Below are 26,073 nucleotides of genomic sequence, written 5' to 3'. Positions count from 1 at the left end.
ATTTTAATTAAGAAAGGAATTGAATAATTCCCAAGAATCTCGCATTCATCTTTTCTATAAATATTCAACTGGTATTTCGATAGATTGCCATTTTTTTTCTTCTTTTCCTTTAGAATTTATACAAAGCACCTGGCTCAGTTTTCAAAAATGGCGTAATTATAGATTTTTTTGTTCTGTACAGCTTTAAAAAAATTCAAAAAAGTTGAACGAAAATATATTTTAAATGAAGTTTTCATGTGATGTTTTGATGCTCCATTTAATTTTTTATATGCATTTAAAATTAATTCTCTATAATTTATCTATTACAGTATAATTAATGCAAATGCAAATATTGAGAATGTACTGACAGAGTCAGAAAGAATTTTTAAAATGTGATAGTTTTTACTTTCTGCAAAAGGAAGATTTAAGGTAGAAGCATTACTATCGTATTAAAAATGTGTTGAGAAGGGGTTTATATTTTTTATTAATATTGTTCTCACAATATAAATTCTCTCTGAAAATTTATTAGTTGCAGAGTTCCTTTTATAGTTCATTCCACTTCTCTAGTAAAACAGTCTGAATATAATGGATCAACGTTAATATAATAATTGCTTGCCAAGAATGCTATTTTGTATTATTAGACAGGCTCTACATTTTTTCAGAATTTTATGAAAATAAGATCAATTTAATTTTATGCTAAAAGACAGGTCACATGTTATATCTGAAACAGGCAGCTTAAATTCCATAGTCAATTTCTTACTAAATCTATTTTAAAATCCAACCATTCATACAATGTACAATTTTTATTCAAAATATAAACTACCAACGAGTGTATTGCAATGGGGGTAACTCAGATACTTAGATAATATGTTCACACAATATTTCCTAATGTGATTTTTCAAATTATGACATAAGAAGAGCCTTATCTTCGGTTTTGTTTATAATTTTGCTGTCAAGACTTCTGCAAAAAATTTTACGAAACTAGACATTTAATCATTTTCGTCAGTCGCTATGTTCATACACTTGGTCAAATATTCTAGATTGTAACTTTTGACATAACCTCTTACTTTCTTGGATTATTATATGTTCTTTATTTTATATTATAGAATAAAATTAAGAGGCAGCAACAACCTCACTTAGCAGTTCAACATAAGATTTTCGTTTATACATATTTTATTTTCTCATTCAATTTTATTTCGCACTTTTTAACATAAAATTTGAAATACCCTGTATATCCGTAAACGTAACTTTAAAACAAATATTTTCATTTGCAATTTTTTTTTCTCTCAAAAATGCAGTAAATTATTTTTATCAAAAATTAAAAAAAGAAATAATGATAATAAATATTTTTTTTTTATAATTCCTCAAAAAATGTTTTTAAGTTTCGGTGTAAAATTATTTTTTGTTTACATCAAGTATAATATTTTTACAGAACTTATATTTTGTTCCATTGTCTATTTAATGTTAAAACTGATATTGAAATTTATCCTGCAATAACAATCATTGAAGAAAGAATTTACATTTTGTTTTAAGAGACATACTGAAAGGCACCTTTAATCAATTTACTTACAAAAATATATTAATAAATTTGTTAATTGTCTTCACGAAGCTAATCTTCTGGCGTTTTCTTTCCATTCTTGAGTATTCCATGTAGAATGTAGCTTTCATTTAAGAAACAATAATTTTCCTTTAATACAAAAGCTTGGATAAATGCAGGAATAGAAAGTTTTTGAAAAGTTTTAAAGGAAGAATCTGATCTAGATTTATTTCGATATTCTTATGAGTTCATTTTTCTTTAACCTTCGAATACTATGTAATTTTTTTAAGTATCTAGTAAGTAATTAGAACACATACAAACTAACGAATGATAACATTTATTATATAATGTCGTGTTATATGTTCATACATTAATGGTGATGATTGTAGGCACATTTTTTTCTTTTTCTTTTTTGTATTTAGGTAATTGTTGTGCGTAAATATTGGCAATTATATTTCTTAAAAAGGAATGTGCTTTCATAATTAGTTTTGCCAGAAAATCCTCAGTAATACAGAATCATATTTCCTTCTCAATCTCCAATTACTTCTCTTAATATTTTCTATTTTTCATTATTCAGATATTAAACAGTAGATAGCATGCAAATATTTATAAAAATATTATCTTTTTAACTATTTACAATTATATTTAATTTAGATTAAACTTTGATGTCCTTTGAATTCATTAACACATCTGAATTTTTTTTTTCTTTTCAATGTTAAAAAAATGATACATTTAAAATTGTCACTAAATGAATAAAGTTTAAACATTGTTAGAATGATATAAGAGAAACGAACATTTGGTGAATGTCAATTATTTTGTTTTATTCTATCGATAACAGCATAATATTTAAACTTCGTCTTTTTATATGAAATTGGAATCTATTTGTTAAAGAAAATGGCTAAAAGCAAAGTTAAATTATGTAATTTAATTTATAATGAATTCTTTATAAATACTAAAGACTTTCATTTTTCTATTTTTTATACAATTGCCACTTTCTTTTTATAAGAATGCATGGAATAAAAATTTAAAATTCTATTTAGATGGAATGTTGCGTTCAGGATGAAAAAAATTGAAAAATAGAAGTTTCAAATCGCTTGCATTTTTTGAGTTCAAATGAGAAAATAAACCAAACAGCGTTTATTAATTTCTCCTATTTTTTAAATAAGGAATTCCAAAATAATAAAAAAAGAAAAATGAATGGAAACAATTACTGAATTCGCTAGAGTACAATTTACTCAGTAAAAAAGGAAACTAGAAAAAAAAATGCCATTAACATTTTATCGTTGAAACCTAGTCCGGCTGGGATTTGACGCAGACAAAGCAAATAATTATTTAAAATTGAAACAATCATAACCTCAATTTTTCAATTTAATCCCTAGCGCATAAAAGCGAATGCATTGCTAAAATACTAAAAAGGTTAAATATAAACGAAAACTCAGCGAAAAAAATACAAAAAAATTAGAATACTAGGAAAGAAAATTCATATTAACAAAACTGTGTCACTTTTACGGAATTAACGCCGTCCAATAGGATTCATACCAACACCGAAAGAAAACACAGGAAAAAAGTAATAAAATAAATGATTCAGTTTCAAAGCATTTTAATTAACATTTTGTGAGAAAAATGCGCCAGTGGTGTTTCGTTACATATAATAGACACCCACTGTGCTCGGATTGGGATTTTTTTTTTCTTCTTTATTTTTCGCCTTTATTCATTCTATTCAGACTTTTCTTTCAATGCGTCTTTTTTTGCACTCTTCTGAAAGCCTGGGAATGACAGGAGTAACGGTTATTGATTATGAGCCCCGAGTTCATTTTATAACGCTAACTTTTCTTCATGATTTAGTTTCAAACGCGCCGCTGCTCTTGCATTTGACATCTCCTAAGAAATTTTTCTACCTCAAGAGAGCAGTTATCTCTGCGCAATACAATACCTATTCTTTTATTGCAGACCGCACCTCTCGTTGTTGTTCTTTTATTTTATTTTATTTATTTTATTTTGGTGTTGAGAGAAGGGGGCCCATTTTCATTATTTCCAAAATAGTATGTTAATGGATATTTTTCATTTAATAATGCTTCAAAATAAATTCAATGAATTTTTAGGCATATTTGTTCAAAAACAAGAACTAACTAAATAATTCCAACTAAATGTGATAACTTAATTTGCAAACACTTAATGTAATAGTAAAAATATATATAATATGTTTTCTTTGAATAGCAACATTTTTGCCATAATCGTGGGGCATTTTTACCATAAAACCTTCAAATTTCATGAAATATTTTTAACAGTTTAAAAATAAAAATTACAGTGCATGCATAAAATATGAATTTGAAATATTTTATTATTTACTTTCGATATCGAGTTTTTCTGCTCTTAGAGATTATCTACACATTATAATATTTCAGTAATCTACCAATGAAAACGTTATTTCATTTCTTTTTTTTATTGAAAATGATAAATGAATCTGACTACAATTCCTTTATCAACTATATTTACGATTTTTTTTTATTTGATGTACATCCGTTTGAGTTTTAAATCTAACTAATTTCAAAATCTATTGTGCCGAGTTGTATTAAATATTTTCTTGAAAATAGTTAATATAATTTTTAATATAATTGCTCTATGAATTGATTGTTACTAGTACCCAATATTTGATTATATAGTATTTGTTAAGTATTCCTATTCCTATTCAGTAATAACTACTAACTTACTCTAATTGATAGCGTGGGGAATTATGATAGATTTCTATACAGAGGAAACAAATTTGCCGTTAAAGTCAGAAGGAATAATGGGTGTCTTTTGTTTCATTTATTACATTCCTTATTTCCAGTAATGGAAAATGATAAAGGCTTCTAAAGGGATTTATAGTGGATCTTCCTTTCCTGTTTTAAATACAGAACATTTGACATTTATCCCCATCAAGCGTAGTCATTATCACCGGGCAAGCATTCGCACAAGTTTCCGCAACTGATTCTTATAGTTCTGATTTCCTGGCAATTAAGAATTACGTTGTATTGTCGTTTTACAGCCCAGGGAACATTTCCAAATAGCTATGAGTTTGAGATGGCGGAACTGGAAATCATTTTCTCTCAAGCACATGATACCAATTCGAGTAAGATAGAATCATATATAACATGATTCGTCATTTGAATACATTTTCCCTATCCAATCTGTTGTTTTTATTCAACAGAATCTGGACTGATCAGAAGTACCCATCACAACGGCCGAAATCGAGTGTGATTTCAATCTTAGAACCTCAAGAAGATGTTGCTGTCCCTCTGAACTACAGAACAATTATATTTACGATCGATCTTTGCAAGACCTTTGAAAGCAAAGCCAAAGCTCATCTAGTCTACGAATTGGAGAAATGAGGATACATTTCCTCGTTGCAAAGTGGTTTCCATATAGGTCGGTCTATTTTTATGGCAACTAGTTACCTCGTTATCACAGAATTAAGCCATATAAACAAGATTATTGTTACAGACTATTATGTCCATTCACTACCCAGCTATGCCAGAAGTCAATTTTAAAGAACAAGTCATTTTCTATGGAGATACTTCATCCCTCCTCCTCTAGGGGCACACTATTTCGAAACAATCATGTGCTTATACTCATTACTCTGATTTTTCACTTTTTTTACGTAGTGATTTACCCCCAGCCATACTACTACTTATTTCCTTTCACCCACCAGTTTTATTAGAATCAATTTTTCTTTTCGTTTCCATTTTCCATATTTTCGCATAATAAGAAACAGTCAATAAAAGTTCAACAATTTTTCAAACTGTTCGGCTAGTAAAACCAAAGGCCGCAAATTTCTTCCTTCAATTTCGTCAATGTTTTTAAATTTTCAAGATACTCTATTATTTTGCTAAAATTGTCATAATCCATAAGTTTTACCTCTAGTTTTATTGAGTTGGGCACATTATGTTATGTAGTGCTGAACCGAGACTAATTCCCCACATATTCATCTGTTATCTTGTATTCTTCCTAATCTATAGAAATATTCAGGAAAATTTCCATGTCCTGATATAATTTGTACTAGCAACGTTTGAAATATTCATTTTATGACTTTTGGTTCTAGTATGAATTTATGTAATGCATCCTTTGCACTGTATTATCATCCATTCTGGCACAGTATATTTATCTCTTCTAATTTTCTGCTTTAGTCTTTGAATTTATTTTGGAACCACTACATCTATTTGCTATTTTTGCGTAGCCTTTTTCCTATTCATCTATTCTCTTGTTTTCGCATATTCTCATGTGAGCCTTAATCCAATTTAATCTAATCCATTTGACTTTTTTAGCGTTTTTCAAGTTTTCCTTAATTTTTCAGATTTTTCTATTTTTGGTATTAGTGAATTGTACTTCCAGAAGGGCTGACATAATTTAAGAATATAGAGTACCAAGTCCCCATTTAGTCAATACTCCAGCCCCTCACAATAATTTATTAACTTCGGCTTGATTAGATAATATTTATCTATTTTCATTCTGTAGAAGTATACTACTTTTGCCACACCTGTCCTTTTATCAACTTTGGATCCATTAGTGAATATTTCATATTTTCCTTTCTTCTCAGTACTGGATGCTTTATACCACCTACATTGCAAATAAGCTTTAGTGCATTTCTTATTTCTCAGGTTGAAAGCGCATTTGTCATTAGTTACCTCCTTGATTTAAGACGTAAGTAATTGTCCATTCTACATCATTTCTCTATATAATCTGTCTGTACAAATATCATATCTAAAACGATGCCCCAGCTGGTCTTTGTAGACTTTGTGATGTTCGTCCTTCTCACATTCTCCATTTCAATAAGATTTAAACTGCTTCTGATTGAGTTTGACCTTGATAACATTGTCGATTTATTTTGCGCCCTTAGGAAGCCCCCAATTTTCATTTCTTAACATTTTTTTTGTCAGGTTCCGGCAAGAACATAATTTTTCCTATTGTTTTCCAACATCTTTTCCTATACCATCTTTATTAGTACACTAGTTTCACATCCATTTTTACAGCTGGTTCGAAATCAGATGACCATGTTGATTGTGGACCAATTATTTCATCTGCTATCATGTACATAACTGTTGATATGTGTTTACTGCTGAGATGATAGACATTTTCTGTTTCTCTTTAAAATATTTGTCTTTTTTGTGCATCAAAAGATTATTATTTATGTTCGTAGCATGAGTGCATTAGACATTTTCTCATTACTATAATTGGATGCATTCGATTGCAATACAATTGTTTTCACTTTACATATCCTGAAAAATAGAAATTAAAATGTTTTCTGTTGGGTCATGAGTCATGCTGGCATTTCTGGAGATGAAGTGGCGGACTCCATTGAAAAACGTATTGCCCCTTGTTTTCAGCTTGGAATGAAAAATAGTATATGCAAATTGATAACAAATTGTATTTCATTGAACTTTCTACTAGCGTGTGATCTGTGCATTGTATACGAGAGATTGGTGTCAAATCAACTCTCCCCTGTATAGGTACACAGGTTTTTGTACATTTATGGATACATGACACAAAAGCCTCATTCCTGATGAAAGATCCTCAACGTGTCTCACATGTCTCGTTAATTTTAATTCATATCATATTTCAATCGATTGCAAGATTTTTAAATTTCATCATCTTAGTGTTTTTTCATTCATCGTCATTATCAATATCATTGGAGGACTTGGTAGGTGAGAATTGCCATCCAAATATTTTTAACTTTTTAAACATATTAGCTTCTTTTAATTGCATTTAACAGTAATGAACATTATATTCCCTTTGTTCGATTTTTTAAACGTTGTATTATATAATTGTCCTCATAATTTTACTTCTGTTTCAAATTTTTTTTTGTCATTTTAAAATGCCGTAATCAGTAATTTTTATTTTTACATTGTTTTTTCAGCCACATTTATGCATTTTTATCCAAGCATATATACTATTTTATATAGTGATTCTCTTTTAATCTGTAACTTCATAAAACCATTTACTTGAAGTTATTTGATCAAAAATGGCTCTTGCGTTTATAAGCCCAACCAACCGACATATTGTTTTGTTTTGGCTAAAAATGCGAAGTTATATAATTAAAGTCATTAAATTCTGTTTTAAAATCAAGAAATTCTGTAGTTTTTTTTATTTGATTTAATTTTCCTAATTACTGAATATGCCATTGAAGACATCGGCGAAGTATAATAAAGATTTATGTGTTACTTTGAATTTATTAATTGGAGTTATTGATTATTTATTTATAGTTTCAGTACGAAAATAAGAACTTTTTCGTGCTCATGTTTCTGGAAAATTAAAGGCATAAAGGAAAAGAAAATTAATCATTCTTTTTAAGTTTATAAACAATTTTTATCGTTCCAAAGGAAATGTTATTTCTTCTTTTAACGAATTTTTATTTTGCCTTTAATTTAGTGGGTGTTTTTTTTTATTTAATAATTATTTATCTGGTTTATAAGTCGTCCTTCAAAAACAATTTTTTTAAATATATTTTTTTTTCGTCCGATATTTTAAATCAAATATTTACTTCAATTATGAGTTAATATATAACATATCACAAATTAAATATTTCGATCCATCTTGCTTATTAAATATTTTTTTAGAGGAAATTGGAGTATGGCATTCTATTCAATAAGAATACACTAATTATAAATTTTCCGGTTAATAACTATTTTTCTGATTTCATATATATATTTAATTATAATAAACAAACTAGTGTTCCCTAATAGTAAACAATTATTAAGTATTATATTCCAAAACTCCAATATTTTATTTCAGAATTAATTAAATTCAGAAATTATTTTATTTGAGTGATAGTAAAAATTTTTTTAATTTGAGATGTATCAGATCATATTAAGAGATATGGTCTGATAAATAACGATTTTGTTCCATTCTAGATATTTCGATAAACTCAATGTAAAACTTGAAATACAGCAGTCCTTGTTATTCGATCATTTAATAATTGCAATTTGAAATCGCATTCAATAGATAATCATTTTTTTTCATTTTTATTTCAATGATTACCAAATTTCTTCAATAGAATCAATTGCACAGTAAACTTGGTGCACCAATAGATATAAATTTTATTATTGAAGTACACTTAAATTATGTGAAACATAAAGATATTGATATATTAATCTTGGTTTTCCCTCAAAATCTTTTTTCTTCATTTCGTAATCGTATAAAAAATTATGAATACATATTCCAAAGTTTCTAAAGGTTCTCTGTTTTTCTCTGTGTTATACCTTCCAAAAGAATAACATTTAAAATATTTATGTTATTAACTATTTAAATATGTATAGTTACTCCGATTTGCAATAATGTTTCAATTAAATATCACCTATATGGTTTATTTCTTTAAAGATTTTTTTGTAAAAATGAAATAGTAAATGAATGTAAAATTTAAGATATAATATTAATGTAGAAATGTGGAACTATATATTGTTATATATATATATATTACAATTACATTGTTATTTTAATGAAGATATTTATCACTATTTATTTAATGTCTTAAAAAATCGTTTAGCTTTTCAATCGCAATTAAATATGCGAAAACGTTTGGCGAATAAATTATATATTTATGTAAAAACAAATTTTTAAAGTTGAAATAATAATGGGTTGAGTCTGCGTAAATATCAAACTTAATTTCAGTAAACTGTTTATGATTTTAAATTCTAAATATGAAACATAATGGGACTGGGCAAACTAAATAAGATTAATCTGTTGAAATATGAATGAAATTTTTATTAATGAAATTAACATAAAAACTTAACTAACCGAATAGAGCATTCAATAAAGCATTTTTGGATTATAGTTGTTAGCTATTTTGTCAATTTGTCTGCATACGAGCATGATACTTCAAACGCTTTATCAGCTAGCTTTATGAAATTAAATAAGTGTTCTCTTTGCATTGAATTTTTCAACAAATTTTGAGCAAAATTCACCCAGAAGATTATCGCACTCTAATTGCAAGTTAACACGGCAACAGAACGTAGAGTAAATAATAAATAAAATTTTGTAAGTAATTTTAACATCTAAATCATAGATCTGTATACAAATTTTGTACTTAATCTGTCAATCAGTTGATTGTCTGTCAGTCTGTGCATTTGCATATATATAACAAAAAAAAATGCAATGATTTAAATAAAATTTATCACGTGATCTATTATTAAACTTACATTTCTGTATTTAATTTTGCTTTTAATCTTTTATTTTTTCTTTACTGTACAAGAAAGCACAAAATGCTTGTGTGATGGACACATATAATGAAAATGTCATTATTGTTTGCTCTTACTGCCTTGTTTAAACTGTCCATTTTTTATACAGCTTGAGGGAGACAACAATTTCCTTGGAATATTCTCTCATAATATGTATGCCAAAAATTAAGAAATATCTATCTTGTTTTAATCCCTTTTTAAAAATTTTGCTGCAAAGTTCTTATTTTTACTTTTCATGCACGAAGTTTTAAAAAGAAATTGTCTTTCTCAAAAGATTCCGCCAGAAAATTTTGAAGAATATTTGCATTTTAGAAATCTCTGAGTAAGAAAAATCATTTTTGGAATTATATTTTTCTGTCCATGTTTCTGTGATTTTGGTAATTCAAAAAGGCTTAGAGCTTGAAGCTTAGGTTAATTAGTATATTTTTATACATAATTTGTATAATTTTGAATTTGTATATTTTTATTATATTTTGGACGACATCCAATGGAAGCACATATGTCTATGTAATCATGACATTGTGAATACGACGATTTCAAAAACGCAAATAATGAGATAGACGAGATTTTATGCATGATTTTTTCATCAAAAATATAGATTCATACAAACGGTTGGACTAATATCAGTGGGGTAATCAATTTACCGCCAGTATATTTTTACTTATAACAGCAAGATGATTTTAAGAAATGATTGAAAATTTTGCATGCAGTTTTATTATTAAAATTTTTGATGCCAATTAAATTTTTAAATGAAGTAAGGTATAAACGATTAAGGATTCAGGTTGATTTTCTTTATAACATTATGCACAATGTTTAAAAATTGGGCACGTGTAAATAAACTGCTACACTGTTAATTATATTTGGAATAGGACAGTCGCAAATTCACTACAAAAGTTGTATTTGAGAATCTTATGCGTATTGGCTAAGCGCTTAAGAAATTTTCTAAAATATTCTTTTTTTCAATGTACTGTTTGGCTGTAAATATAAAGAATAAAAAGCTTACTTCCTTGTAGTTGATTCGTCTCTATTTGATAAGTTTCCCAGACACTCAAATCAAAACAAATCACTAAAATTTGTTTAAAATAAATAGTGATGCACTAAAAAAATGTTGTAAAAATATGATATAAAAATAAATCGATCTTTATTCGCACACCGGTAAATCAGTCAATTTAAATATTAAAAACACTCGCCCAGTTCCTTGACACACAACATAATATGGAACATGCTCAGCTAATAATGACGCAGATGAAAGGATCTGTGATATTTTTATGTTCCTCCTAGTGTTTACAGATGGCAAGGTACGTTTATAGTACGTAATGGCATACAAAATATCACATAAGACTCAATATGCAGAAATTTCGGAGAGGAGTGGTGGTTTATTTATGGTCTTGTTTGACCTTGGAAGCTTTTGTTGTTTGCTTTCCCTCATCTTCATGCCAATTTTAGACTCAAAAGATGCAGTCTTTTATAAAGATACCGAAAATAATGTGCTATATTGTCTGAGTGTTTCAAAAAATTAGGAAAATACTTCTGACCTGATAATGTCATTTGCAAGTAGTGAAGCTAGAAATGAAAAAAGATTTTTATATGTATTTTATTTTGTCCAGCAATCTGTGCAAATAGTTGTAAAGCTGCTGAAAAATTATTTAGAAATACTTTTTTACACCTAAAACATATGTAATTATTCAGAAGTGAAGAGGAATGAATAGTAAGTAGATATTCCTTTAAATAAGGTTGAAAATTAACTATGTTTGAAAAAATAACAAAACTGATTAAGTTGCAGATAAGACGTTAACAAACAAGCATTTATCCTTGTTATTAATAAACATTAATAAAAATATATATATATACATATCACTTTTTATATGACTAATCAATATCCAAATTATCAGGCGATTACATCTGAAAGTACGAGGACCCGGAAAAAGCAAAGTACACAGCTATAATTGAACCTGTATCTTTTATACTGGTAACAACAAGAATTCCTAACAATGGCGATTAGTTATGATAAAACAAATTATAATGTTGTGAATTTTCTTTTCCTTGGATATATTTATTTCGCTTGATAAATTATTTTTCAATTGACAAATATGTGCCATTTGAGCTCCGGACTCTGTGGTGTGACGTTAAAATATTAACTGTATATTTTGAAAATGAGATTGTAAGCTATTTTAAATGATTTCCTCGATTTTATGATAGTTCTTATAATTGTTTGAAATTATATAAAACATTTTTAAGATTTATATAACTTGTCAAAATCAGAAATCTGATTTCTATCAATAGCTTCCCTAATTTTCCACTTCCCTAATTGTAAAGATTTACATATATAATCTCTAGAAAATTAAGACAATTTTAAATTCGGTACTCAATTCGGGTGTAATAGACGTAAACTGAATTGCACAACTTCCATCAAAGCATTGGACAACAGCAGTTTCCCTTTTGATATTCTTTTAAATGTTCCCAGGTACAAAAAATAATTTAGGAATTTCAACAAAACGTATTCAATTTGACAAAATCTGCGAACAGTGTCTTGATTCTTAAGTATAGAAAATAACGTTTTATCTGTATGTGCAATGTTTTCAAACGATTTCTTACTTACACGTATATAAAATTTCGCACAGTGAAAGTCCAGTTTATTAAAGATTGATACGATATCATTCAGAACAAGTAATACATAGAATTTAACATATTTTATTTTTTTTATTTCTTAGCGAGCAACATTAAAAGAAATTGTCAATCGTTGTAGACTTTAGCGAATAATTACTGAGCGCTAGGGCTCGAATAGGGATATTCCTCATTTTTTCTCTAAAGATAATATAAATGTGGCCCATTATGTCTTTGAAAAGTCAACATGTCCCTCCTCGAATTCTTAGTTTTATTGAATATCTTAGGTTATACATATAAGTTGAAAAGTTACTTTGTCGAATGATGCAAGTTCAAGAAGATGAAGATTTAGAACTGCTACAATACTTAAGACAGTGAAATTATTTAAGTTTTGATAGAAATGCTAATGGGAGTGGTCTCCGAGAGTCTGTCTCGTATGCTCTCTAATAAAGGCCACCCCTGCATAAAATTGTGGGCCTTGTTTAGGACCGCGAATGTCTTGCATGGCATTGGTGAAACATAGTTACGAAATATAAATTTTTGACATAAATCTATCTTTTTTACTGGACTTTTCATGCGATTATATATTTTGGATTGTTTCTTTCTGGACTATAGTTCCGTATGAAATTTTGATTTCTATAGTTGTAGTCAAAATAATATATATCGAACTTCATTGATTTAAGTTACTGCATGCATAAAAATATAGACAAACAAATGGTTGGCATATTTAACAGATTCAGCTCGAAGTTTGATAAGAATTAGCATATTAGATATTAAATATATATACCAAATTAGCTGTTTACGTTTTGTAGTTGTCAAGTTTATTTATATTCGGACAAATAAGGATAAAGACTTCATTAAAATATATTTCATTGAAAATTTCAAAGAAATTTACAAATTAGGTCTTAAAATCCTATACAAAATTTCATCCTTACATTATTTTTAAGTACTGAGTTGACAGACAGAATTCTAATAATGCGTTTTTTTTCTCGGAGATTTGAAATGTAGAGATTTGTCAAAATATCGAATCCGAATTGTTTGACGATTACAATAATTTCTTTGTACTTCGTATATGAAAAAATAGTAGCACTATGAAATGTCCACGATTTGGAAACTTATCTATTAAACTCCTCATGTTCCATTCGTTTCTTTAGAAACCATCTTTTAATATCTTCCACAGATAGAATCGATTAGTTGAAAGAAAACATTTAGCTCCTCACATTTTGGTACAAATTAGATCAAGCAAATTAAAAACAGTTCCATAAGAAAAGAAAGTAGATATCCACTATCACTTTCATCAGCAATTTTCAATTCCCTGACAAGCGTAAAACATACAGTAAGACTTTAACACTGTTTGACAGTTTAAAGTAATCCTGTCGTCCATTATTCTTGGTACTTAGAACTTTTAATCTCGACCATTAATTAGGGCCTTCCGAATTTGTTTGACACAAATTCCTTCCCTGCCAATTTCCAAGAGGTAGGAAATCTGGATAATCATCGCGAAATCGTATGCTAAGTGGGATCTTTGTTGAAAATGATCGGAGTGTAAAGTGATTAACGGATGACAGTTTAATGGAATCTTAGAAAACTTTGCTACTGAAGAAGAAAATAATCAAATAATGCCTTAAAGCACCCTTACAATGTAGGAAGAGCTTATTTTACTTGTACTTAGGTACTTAGCAAGCATTAACTCACTCGCTTCCCAAGCACTCCTAATGTTTTGCAATCTTGTAGGAAGAGTTCTGTTAAAAAAGAATATGAAACTTTCTAATGTCGCTGTAACCATTCATATGGCATTACAATTTAAATTAAACTTATCTCCACAGTGTAATGTTGATAGGGAAGGGTTTTAATAATAAATTATATGATAATATTTATTATGATGGATTTATATAAAAATTCATTTTGCATTTGCTTCAATTAAATTTATTGGTTAAAGGATTCTTAAAATAAAAGATACAAATAAATTTTATTTCCTAATAAGTTGAATTCCATGCATGCCTTCAGTAGAACCGAATGGTTATTTGTCAGAATATACGAGCACATTGAATATTCGATATCAGATTAATTACATTAATTAATATATCATGCCAGACATGGCCGCAGTGGCCTGGTGGTAAGGTCTCGACTTCGGAATCGGGGGGTTTCAGGTTAGAGACCCGATTTCACCGAAGATCAGTCGTGCACGTTAAATCCATCGGTTAAAACGTCCTCCCGCTGGTGTAGTATGGAAGTTTGGAGAGGGGATGCCCTCTCAGGTGTCGTCCTCGTCATCTGACCGTGGTTCAAATTATGAGGTCCGTGCCAAAATAGACTTAGTGTTCGCTTTAAAACGAGACGTTAATATAACTGAACTAAACTAAGTTAAATTCATTCCGGATATGCAATTTGCTCTCCAGTATGAAGTTGGTGATTCATCATATTCATTTCAAAAATAGATATAAAATGCTTTTAAGCCAGATCAAACTGATAAAATTTTTAAACTATTCAAAACGTTCTGAAAAGTCTGAAAGGTAAAGGCATAATATACTGCTTTTAGAATTGCAGCAAATGATTCTATCGAAATTTTAATAAGTACAAGATTTTCTTCTTTTATTTTATGCAATGCAGTTTCGTTTATCACATTCTTGTCATAAAGGATTCAATAGTTTATTTTAGAACTATCTGTAAAATCTGTAGGGAAATATTTTTAACGTATTGAAAAATAATAAATTAATATCAAAAGATGAAAGAAAGGTTCGATATACAGTTTTTAATGCAATGTGTTTCTATAATCATCAGATATAATAGATAAAGAAGAAAGATGCGTATTTTGTTAAATCTCGAACCTTGAAAAGGAATTAAGCTTCAAGAATCATACTGGATTTCAAAATCAGAGGATTACTTTGCTTTTAGTTAGATGTTAAATTTCTTGATTGTATAGATGTTCTACTTTTTCATGATCTGAATAATAAATGTAAGATTTAAACAATAATTGTGTAGTTCGATTATTTTTTTATGAGGCACACAATTATAAAATCAATTAAAAATGAAATATAAATCCAAATGTCAGTGCCTTTTAATTCTTTTGAATTCATTGTTTTATATATTGAAATAGTCCCTTTTTTAACACACACACACACAAAAAAAAAATTCCATTTCTTGTTAGAGATATGGAATATTATTGATATTTTTAAACTGTACAGATAAACATAATTAATTTATATAAACAAATAATACAACTTCATTGAAGATTCTCAAAACACATAGAAAGTTAAGACATAATATCGCCATCTTTTTATAGATTATATTCTGATAATTTATAGATGCAACACTTCAATAAAGAATCATACTCATCGAAAGCATATTATGCATAACGATTAGACTTTATTTATTTCAAGATGAAATATCAACTCCTGATTACTCTTTCTAGCAGGGTATCAGTGAAATTTTTTCATGAATAATATAATTTGAACTCTTTTTTTTTGGCAAGGATATTTATCAATATATTTTGTGAAAAAAAAATGATACTTGTGACTTCTATAATAAACTGGCCATCTTTGACTACTAATTGATACGCGAGGATTAATGGGCACTAAAATGTTGAATTAAATATTTTTCACAACTTGGTTTTAATGGCTTTTTCAGCAAAATATTCTTAAGCTTCATATTTTGGTAGTCATATAAATCATACCATTATATAGAAGCCTCCCGCCGTTCTATTTATTTTACTAAGTATTTCTTTATATTTCTATCAGTTCTCTTAAAATGTGTGCGTTAAACCGAAGTAGAAACGATTAAACTACAATTAATATAAAGAAAACTGCTTGCTAAAATGAAATATATATTTTAGAAAATATAAAATAGAAGAAGAATCGTTTAGCAACGAAGTCGTATGCGCTTATGTTATTATTACACAATATCTCAATTTTTGAATGAAAATTTATCTGATTTATGATAAAATTCAGTTTTTAGTTTTACGCTTACAAGGGTTTAAATTACCTAAATAATAAAATTTGTTTCAGTCAGTAAATGTACTTCCAAGGAAATTATGAAATCTAAATTGTTATGCACTTTTGGCTTTAAGGATACAACAGTATTCAGTGAAACATTTTTGGCACTTTAAATTAATATATATATTTTTCTAACTACAACTACCAAATCTGACAGAAGTATGATATTTTGAGTTTTGTAACTATATAATATTCTCATTGTGAAAACATTAAGATTATACTATAAAAATCTGTAAATAAAGTTATAATTTTTCTTGGTAGAGATGGAATACCTTGTCCCTTGTTTAAATTTACTTCTATTTCTGGATGTTCATATATTTCCTCTGAGATCAAGTTCTACTGTAAAAAAAGAGAAATTAAACGTAGTAATCATGCATATATGCACAAAAAACACATCATACATAACAATTAACTATATAAAGCAAATAAATTTCTGAGAGAATTTATGAATATCAGGAACTGTACATTGAAAAGCCTTTTGAAGTAGAATTCGATACTTCAATTTAATTTCATACTTGCTTATTCATATATTCTTTCCAACATTTAACATTTTTATGAAATGGAACATAGCAAATAGCATGCAATAATTGTTTACGCAAAACAATAAATTCCTGAAAGAATTTATGAATTTTGATAGAAACTTTTAAGAACCAGTAATAGCAGTCTAAACAAGAAAATAAAATAGAACTTCTAACAATTATTAGATATTGTTTTCTCGCCTCTCAGGTTGATAGGAAAACATTTTCTTGAACAATCACTAATGTTCTTAAAGAAGTTGATATTTCCTTTATTAATTGAACACAAAAATACCCCTAGAGTAATATAAAAGACAGCAGAAAATGAAGAAAGCTGCAGAAATCCCTACAGCCTAATTAAGATTCTGAGCTTAACAACTTTCGCGCTTCAGGCACGAAGTAAATTAACGGAAATATTGTTTGCATATTAAAAGGGCAAAAGTCGATTTTCGTTTAGAAACTTCATCCATTGTTGGTACACTTTGGGTTAATTAAAACAATTATTATATTTTCATGTATCTAAGTATATTGGAAAACAAGTTAAATTCATTTTTGATACGAATATGATAGTAAATGTATGGAGAGCTTGACTCTGAAACTTTCTGTGGTAGAATATATAACGGATTTATTTGTATTCATTAAAGACCATAGTTTTATTAATCTAAATAATAGTTTCAGTCAACTTTAAATGGCATGTAAATCTGAGTATGAAAGATTTTGGTATTTTTTGAATACTCCTTAATTTTTGTCCTCTATGTTTTACATTTGCTTTAAAAGTTTTTCCCAACACAATTCAAAACTCGGAAATTAATGTTTTTGTGAATTATATATTTTATTTTAGATAAACTAAGCATAAAACAACTTTAAAATTTCCCAATTAAATAAATAAATCATTATAACATACATATAATTTACTATATACAAAAAAATTAATATAAATATTACACAAGATGAATAGATTAAAAATTCGATCTCGGAACCTTCGAATGTTTGATTAAGCATATAAATGCGAAAGCAGACTATATTGAATCTAAATGCATTTTTTTCCCGAAAAAATATTTTTTAATACTTTTTGCTTAAAGTTGTGGGATAGATCAACTGAGCATTATTAATGCGTTTAAACAGAAATTCGATGATTTTTTTTTAAAGATTAAAGGGTAAATAACTACAGAAGAAAGTAGTTTTTCTCCTGTCAAATAATTTAAATGTTATATTTTTATCTGTTTATACTGAATGTATATGTATATTTTAATTTGTTTTATTATCGTGTGAGAACATGATGTTGTTTTTATTTGGAAATTTTGAAGCTCGAAATCGCGTAGGCAATGAAAAAAGCATAAATTGTCCTCATCATCTTGTAATCGCATATATTTTCAATTGATTTTATAAGTGTTACTTTATTATTATGTGTGCTTATTTGAAAATAGATGCGTTTTTAAAAGGTTTACCTGTTTATACCAGTATTGCTTTATTATTACGTATGTTCCTTTGATAGCATATGCGTTTTTAAAGGTTGACTTAGAACTATGACATCATAACTGTTATTTCATCTAAAAATCGGTCGAGCTCCAAAATTGTGTTTGCCAGCTAGAAAAATTGAAAACGAAAGTTTAAAAAATTACCATATATATATTAGATAGATAGATAGAAGTCTCGTGATTGTTTCAAACAGGGTTAAACTAGTTAGTGGTTAAATTAATTAATACAAGTAATGACTAAAAAACTGGTAAGGTTCTCGCATGACAACTTGAAATTTGCGATCTTAGATTTCATTTTAAATTGCAATTAACCAGTTTTAAACACAAATTGGTTCGCTTAAAATTTAGCGTGAGTTTAATTTTAATTAATTCTATTATGCGTAATATTATGCTTATAATTGCACCAATAAAATGTTTTTCAGCAATAAATTGTGATATACATTAAATGTGTTATTTCAATCTCTACTATTATAATTGAAATAAAAGAGATTCAAATAGCCTTTGTTTATTTTATACAAGAATATCCTAACTATAGTCGAGACATGTGATATCATATATAACTATTAAAATGCAGCTGTTCTGATAATCGTTATTTTAATTTCACGACATGTTATAAATTTCTGTAAATACAATTTCTTACTTCTTATGTAAACTGTGCAAGCAAAATAGTTTGCTGTGCTTGTGTTTTTAATTTCAACAATGAAAGGATATTAAAATATTTAATATTTGGTGAGACAATGAAAATTATTTGAATTTTATTTCAGCAATGATTACTGTTGCTGAATAATTAGTTTCGGAATGAAGATTTGAGTTTTGGTATGTTTTTGATGAACTGTTCCTATTTCATCAGTCAATCTAATACAAAAAATTATAAAGCAGAAATATAAACTATCAAATATAGTAAAAAATTGTCTATTAAAAATTAAAAAGAAACAGAAAATCAAAAGGAAATAGAAAAAGTAAAGTAATGATTCAAACTGATGAATTTTCAAAAAAAAAAAAAAAAAAAAAACATATGTCGATTTCAAATTTTGTTTACATTTCGTTTGTTTCCAGCCTCAAATTGCAATACCCATTGATTTTTCAGTCTTTTCAATTTCTTAGACAATAAATGAGTTGATGAATTGGACTCATGCTCAGATAAACACAATGAAATAAAGTTTTTACAAAAAATTGTCATCCTTGAAAATTAATACAGAAGAGGGCAACGCTATTGATTTTTTGAAATTTGTTTCAGGTTCACGTCCATAGATGGTGCTTATGTCATGTCAGACAATTTTGTTCGTCCGTTTTGTATCTTAACGTTCAGTGGAAGAACGGGATTCTGTGTTCGAGACGTGGCACCCAATGCTAGTAATGAGAGAGGTGCCCTAATCTGTGATAGTCAACTTGAAATATGAACTATCGTGCACCAATTTTGCACGAAATAAAATTGTGTTAACAAGACAAGAGCTTTTTATTGAAGAAATTTACAAAATTTAAAAAAAATGTGTATCCATTTTGGATTTTACTTTTAGTTCTTCACTAGTTACGAGACCTTCTAAATTTAACGAATCTATTTATTTGCTTTTACTGAAGTATCGAAAACGAAATTCAGTAAATGAAATATTCTGGAATCGCTTCGTAAAATCAATATAAAAAAATGTCTAATTGTTGGCAGTTAGAAAATATATTAACTTATTTTCGCTAATATTGTTGCTATTGTGAGAACATTTCTGTATTCAACTTTAATTAAAAAATACATCTTTTCTAAAAAATGATATCTATGAAGTTTTTCGTTTTAATGAATTTCTGTATTTCCAACTGTAAACTTTAAAAAAAGAGATCTATCATTTAAGGAATGTTGTTTTCGAATTTTTGAATATATCTACGTCTACATGGAGGATTTTATTTATGATTTCAAGGAAGTGCAGTACTGTGTGAAATAATACACTGAAAAAACGACTTGAACGAATAACTTTTCAGAGCCAACGAATTTATGAGTGCACCAAGCAATTCTATGTGCATGGTTTTAATTTCAAAGTTTACTAAATATTGAGACAATGGGGGATCTCACTTCCTAAAAGAGTGTAAATATGTTTTGTTATCGAACCCACTTCATTCACTTAACGGACGTCCTATGAAAGGCACTATACAGTGGTTTCGACTATTGCCTCCTTTTGTCATAAAATGAATTGCTTATTATCTTGTTGGCTGTAATGAAGCGAAGTAGACCGGTCTCATGCAGAATTTTTTTTTTTTTTTTTTTTTTGCAACTAAATGCTGACGTTGTATAAACTCATTGTATAAAGAGTGTAATGGATACTGTATATTTTAAATGAACTATGAAACCCTTATCACACCTCGAAACATGATTGATAGACAACTGGATAAAACCCATAAGTACTCCTCTGATCTCCTGAGAGTGATTTGCTATACAAACTCTTACAATTCGAATATATTTTTGCTGAATGATGTTTTTCATAAATTGTAGTGCCAAAGTATATTTGAATTAATGATAAGGTTCATTATACATATCCTATATTTTTATTCAAACTGCTTTGATTACGTTACTTCCTTCGTTGTTTATTTACTTGCAGATACTTGCCACTAACGTCATTAAATCAAATTTGGGATTTGCATATTTGATGCTAATTTAAATTTTAATGCTTATTTACCTGGTAAAAATAAGTTAAAATTTTTCGACAGTCTCAATCGAAGTTTATTTTGGAAAACTACTTGTAAATTCGGTGTTATATATATTAATTTTGTACTTGTTCTACTGCGATACTAAACGCTTAATCTTATATATTGCGTTATTACTTTGAGGTAATTGCATTACTTGGTATCTTAATGCTCAGTTATTAAATCGGAATTGAATTTGACTACACTCTATCCGATAACTACATCTGAAGAATAAATCTACAATTTCAGGCGTGTTATTACATTAAGTTTCTGAATAGCTTGTTCACCATGACCCCTCCTCTTGACTGTCTCAGCGTCATCCATCTGAATGAAGATTCACTACTTCCATCCCAATACACCACTCCAGCAGCCATTAAAGGATGGAGCCACCCCCATTGGGCACTTATGCCCTGGAAACAACGGTCTGATTTGTTACAAGTCAACAGCCTAAGTTTTCTATTATTATTGACAAAAATTCAGACTAATGGGACTCCTCTATATTGTCCATGCCTAGAAACCGATTTTCAGTTTACATTTTTTCATACATGTACGCACGTAATGTTTTATAATAATAATAAGTTCTTTCACTCATTTGGGGGCAGAATCTTACAGGAGAGTAAAATTGCTTTCGAGGTATTAGAATATGTAACAAATCCAGGCTACATAAGAAATTAAAACCCTATATTTACAGATATATGTTTATAGATATATTTCTTCTTTGGAAATACTTTTATATTGTGGCCAGCATCACTTCTGATGTAAGACAAAGTGAATTTTCTATAAAATTCAACAAATTAAGTCTTCTTATAATAAATGTATTCTATTTAAACATAGCAATACAAGTTAGAATTAATACACAGATGTGTTCTTTATTTCTTGATAAAAAAAAATCGAGATACTTCTTTCAATTTTATTAATATTTGATTGGCAATGTATAAGAGTCAGTTTTCCTTAGAATGCCTAAGAATTTTATAGAATGCCGAGAATCGGCAAGGTAGTGAGTGTATGAAACGATTAATATTTCAAATTTTCTAGGCATTCTATAAAGTATCATATGGTAAACCAGCAAAATATGAAATACATATTCGATGCAAGAAGAAGTGCCTGTTTCAAAAACACAAATTGAAATTATAATCGATGACTGATTAAGTTTTCTTATTAGTTTCTTTTGGGACATTTCCTGAGAGATAAGGGATAACCTCATCATTAATAAACTTAGAATATTTCTCATCATCATCAGTGCAGAATGTTAAGAAAAGGTCTAGAAACATTCTATGATTAATCCACTCTGGCCTACGTTCTCTGCTGCACTCTTATCACGAGCTCGTTATGCAAAAGATGCTGGAACGGAAGAGATACGAGTTAATAATGCACATCAGCGTTTCATAACAATCAAGATAACAATTCATAATAATCATCCTTATCAAGCTGACGAGTCGGATTTGTTTTTTATGGCTAATCGCTCTCAAGAAAATTCTTTTTATTTATGCAATATTAGATAAGCTAATGACAGAAATGAAAGTCTTGCCATATATTTTGTAATGTATGGTAAGACTTTTAATAAAAATCACAAAACCTAACTGATGTTAGTCGAGTATTGTAAAAGAAAACTGAGCCATGTGAAAAAAGATTTATATATTAGAACCTGTATTACTTTTATACTACTATGGGCTATTAATATATAATATATATACTTGCTAAATGCGTGTTAGAACAAAGTTATACACATTATCTTACGGTCAGTCGAGTCACTTCAAACTGCTTTGACAATTTTACTTCAAAATTTACCAGTTCATTCTGAAAGACATTTAAACGTCAAAATGTTAAAAAGTGATTTTCTTTTTTCCCGTTTTGTAATTTGTAATTATCAAATATAAACCAGAAACAAACATAAATTTCAATTAAAGTTTTTTGATTTCAAAATTTTGGTATTTGAAAGAAAATTTCATTTTAAAAGAATTGCTTATTATGTTTCAAGACTCCAAAATTCACTATCTCCGCAACATTTATTTTTTTATCCTTGGTATTTTTTATCCATTGAAGTATTTATTTTAAATTTGGGATAAATTGAAGAATAAAATAAGCAATCGGTCATTTAACATAAGAAACAAAAAGTAGACAATAATTAATTTTTTTAAATAAATCAATTTTTCATACGAAAAAAAGCAATTCGAATACAAATAAAACACATTAACATTTTTCCATTTATACATTGTTATTCATTTGAATATTTAAATACTATTTAATTTATTTAATTAAATTTTCTGCACTGAAAAAAAATTACTCCTTCAGTAAGAATTTACAAAATGAAACCAATGTATATGTCTATATGAATCCAAATAAAAACAAGAAAACAATTTCATTGAATTAAATTTTTATTAACAGTATGTTAAGTACAATTTAGATTGAGTATATACATGTATTGAATACCTTCATATTTCTTACTAGCATCAGTGTAAACATTAAATACAGAAAACAGTTCATGCTTATATAATACAAAACCATATTTCAGAAAATGTTTAAAGCTCATTCAGAGATAAATTTTGTCTCTGGAAGATCTGAGGACATGTACCTCGATTTGTGAAAGACATGAAAATACTTCAAGTAATTGGACGATATTAGATGAAATTTTCGGAAAAAATTGGTGCATTTATAGTAGAATGCATATAATGGCGAGGCATATGAATTATTACCATGTACTAAAATTAATAAGGATAATTTATCTTTTATAGGAAGAATAGAGGTACATTAATAACTTGTTTCCATTCTAAATGATTAAAAGTATTTTTCAAATGAAGTTCCAAAAACTTGTTATAATGAAACTTTAATTTGCCATTCTTAGACGAGAAATTTTACAGTGTCAATATAAAAGTGGAAAATTCAAGATAAAGGGAATTAGAATAACAAAAAATACTTTAAAAAAAGAAATAAAGAGAGAAAAATAATAAATTAAGATACAAATTTAAGAATTTTCTTTAATTTATTTATTTTTAAAAAATCAGAAAAATCTTGCGTATCTTAAATATCAGTTAATTTTCCTTAAAAAGTAATACAATTTGAAATAAAATTAATAATCTTTCAACATTCTTTAAAATAAAGTTTAAGGTTTTTAAACACAATGCATAACAATCCATAAATGATATTCTAAGATGTAATTTCTCAACACTTTTTTATAATGAATCTTTAATTTGCCCTTCTTGGATGAAAACGTGTGTCGATAAAAAAAAGTGAAAATACAAGATAAATTGAATGAGAATAACACAAAATACTTATAAAAAGGGAAATAAGAAAGAAAAATCGTAAATTGAGATAAAAATTTAAAAACTAATTTCTTTTAATTTTCTTTGAAAAAAAAATCAGAACAATCTGGCTTGCCTTAAGTATTAGTTAATTGTCTTTGAAAAGTATATAAATTTTAAACTACTATTTCAACATCATACAAAATAAAGTTTATGGTTTTGATACACTTATCAACAAATATATATAAATGGTACTCTAAGAAGCATTTGATAAAGAATTTTTAAATGTACTATTAAGTAAATTCATAATTCAAAATTATTTTTCTGACATTTTTAAAATTAAGTTTTTGCTTAATTGCACCAATTTTTCTTTTAGAATGTAGCAATAGCAATGGGGTATCACTTTTGGATACATGCTGATATTTTATCGGAAGAACATCAATTTCCATTTAATAATTTTGTTGATTTGCAAACGATTATTTTTCTGCTTTCAATCAATGCATTCAGCACACTATAACAGCTCCAACTCTGCTGTAGCTCCCAGTTAAATCTATAAATAAATAAGAAAATATTTATTCACAGAAAAATTTATTAATATGAATAAAAAGTGTATGTTGGTACTGTAAAATCATTCTAAAATAATTGCAATAATTAATTTCTAAAGTCAATAATTGTTTTGCATTGGAAAACTTATTACAATTTCAATGCAAAAATATTAAAGTTGCATTACTAATGTACTAGATATTTTGCGATCTAATTAGACTGAAAAATACTAAATAGTTGACTAATATTTTATTTAGTTTTATTTTTATTTTGATGTTAATGTTCGGCATTCTTGAATTGCATCAATTATATTTCTCTTTAAATCTAATTTTTAAACAAATCGGTTTTTGAGGAATAAATACCTTAAATAGTATCTCTTTTATGTGTTATTTTTTGTGAAGGCGATATAAAATTTCTTTACCAAATTTCACGTGTATATAATATATCTACTAAATTTTAATAAATGCAGAATTAAAATTGCCGTGATGTTTTATTTATAATAGTCAAATAATGATGAATAAATGAAATTTAATGACAATAAAGCTATTAATGAAGTTCACTTTAAATATTAAAAAATGAAATATAGTATAATTAAATAAACATCCAGTTATGAGGTTGCTGGGTATCAACTTCATAACTTGGTTGTCTGTAATTATTTTCTCCATATTTATTGATAAGATAATACCAGATAAATAGTCAGCAGGGTATTGAACGTATTTTAGTTCATTAATCATACGCTGGTAATTATTAAAATGGTGAAAAATTTATGAATATTTTTTTTCTTAATTTACGAGAAAAGCAAATTTATTATAAGAACAAATGATAATAAAATCTACATATATCAAAATAGAATAAATTTTAACAATAGAAAAAAATCTAATTCACTATAAGTTTATCACTTAAGAAATAGTAAAATAAAGAAAGCATTAAAGAATTATTTTCCATTTAAGAATGCAATCTGCATTTAAAAAAATATTTATATTTATGGAACTCTTTTTTTTAGAAAATTCTTTCATAACAATATAAAATAAAGTTTATAGATTTATTAGAAATTATATGGCTTTATATTTTACATGATATATTTCTGCAAGCTGTGTTCATATTCCGTTATTGAATTCTCTATAATCGGGATATTGTATTCTAAAATCGAAATAGAAAAAATCACTAAATAATTCAGACTTGTAATTCTTTCTGTGTACAATATAATACATTTCCTTAATTTTTTATAATAGATATTGACAAATATTTTATAAGAAACCAGATTATATGCTAGTTATAAAGTCTTATAAAAATACTTTAAGAAACAAGATTA

General features: G+C 27.5%; 1 protein-coding gene across 4 annotated transcripts in view; it reads right to left on the bottom strand.

Annotated features, from left to right (window-relative positions):
• Window positions 1-24,423: 24,423 nt before the first annotated feature.
• LOC129981957 (cell adhesion molecule Dscam2-like) overlaps window positions 24,424-26,073 on the bottom strand; it is a 545,016-nt gene continuing 543,366 nt past the window's right edge. For all 4 annotated transcript variants that reach the window (XM_056093028.1, XM_056093030.1, XM_056093029.1 and 1 more), the window contains one exon: window positions 24,424-24,768. In XM_056093028.1, coding sequence (XP_055949003.1) covers window positions 24,722-24,768 — 47 coding nt within the window. In that variant the 3' untranslated portion in view covers window positions 24,424-24,721. The remainder of the gene's footprint in view (window positions 24,769-26,073) is intronic.

The sequence above is a fragment of the Argiope bruennichi genome, chromosome 8, assembly GCF_947563725.1.
Source record: "Argiope bruennichi chromosome 8, qqArgBrue1.1, whole genome shotgun sequence".
Classification (NCBI taxonomy): domain Eukaryota; kingdom Metazoa; phylum Arthropoda; class Arachnida; order Araneae; family Araneidae; genus Argiope; species Argiope bruennichi.
Note: the sequence above shows the minus strand (reverse complement) of the source record. Positions and strands in the feature narration are given on the sequence as shown.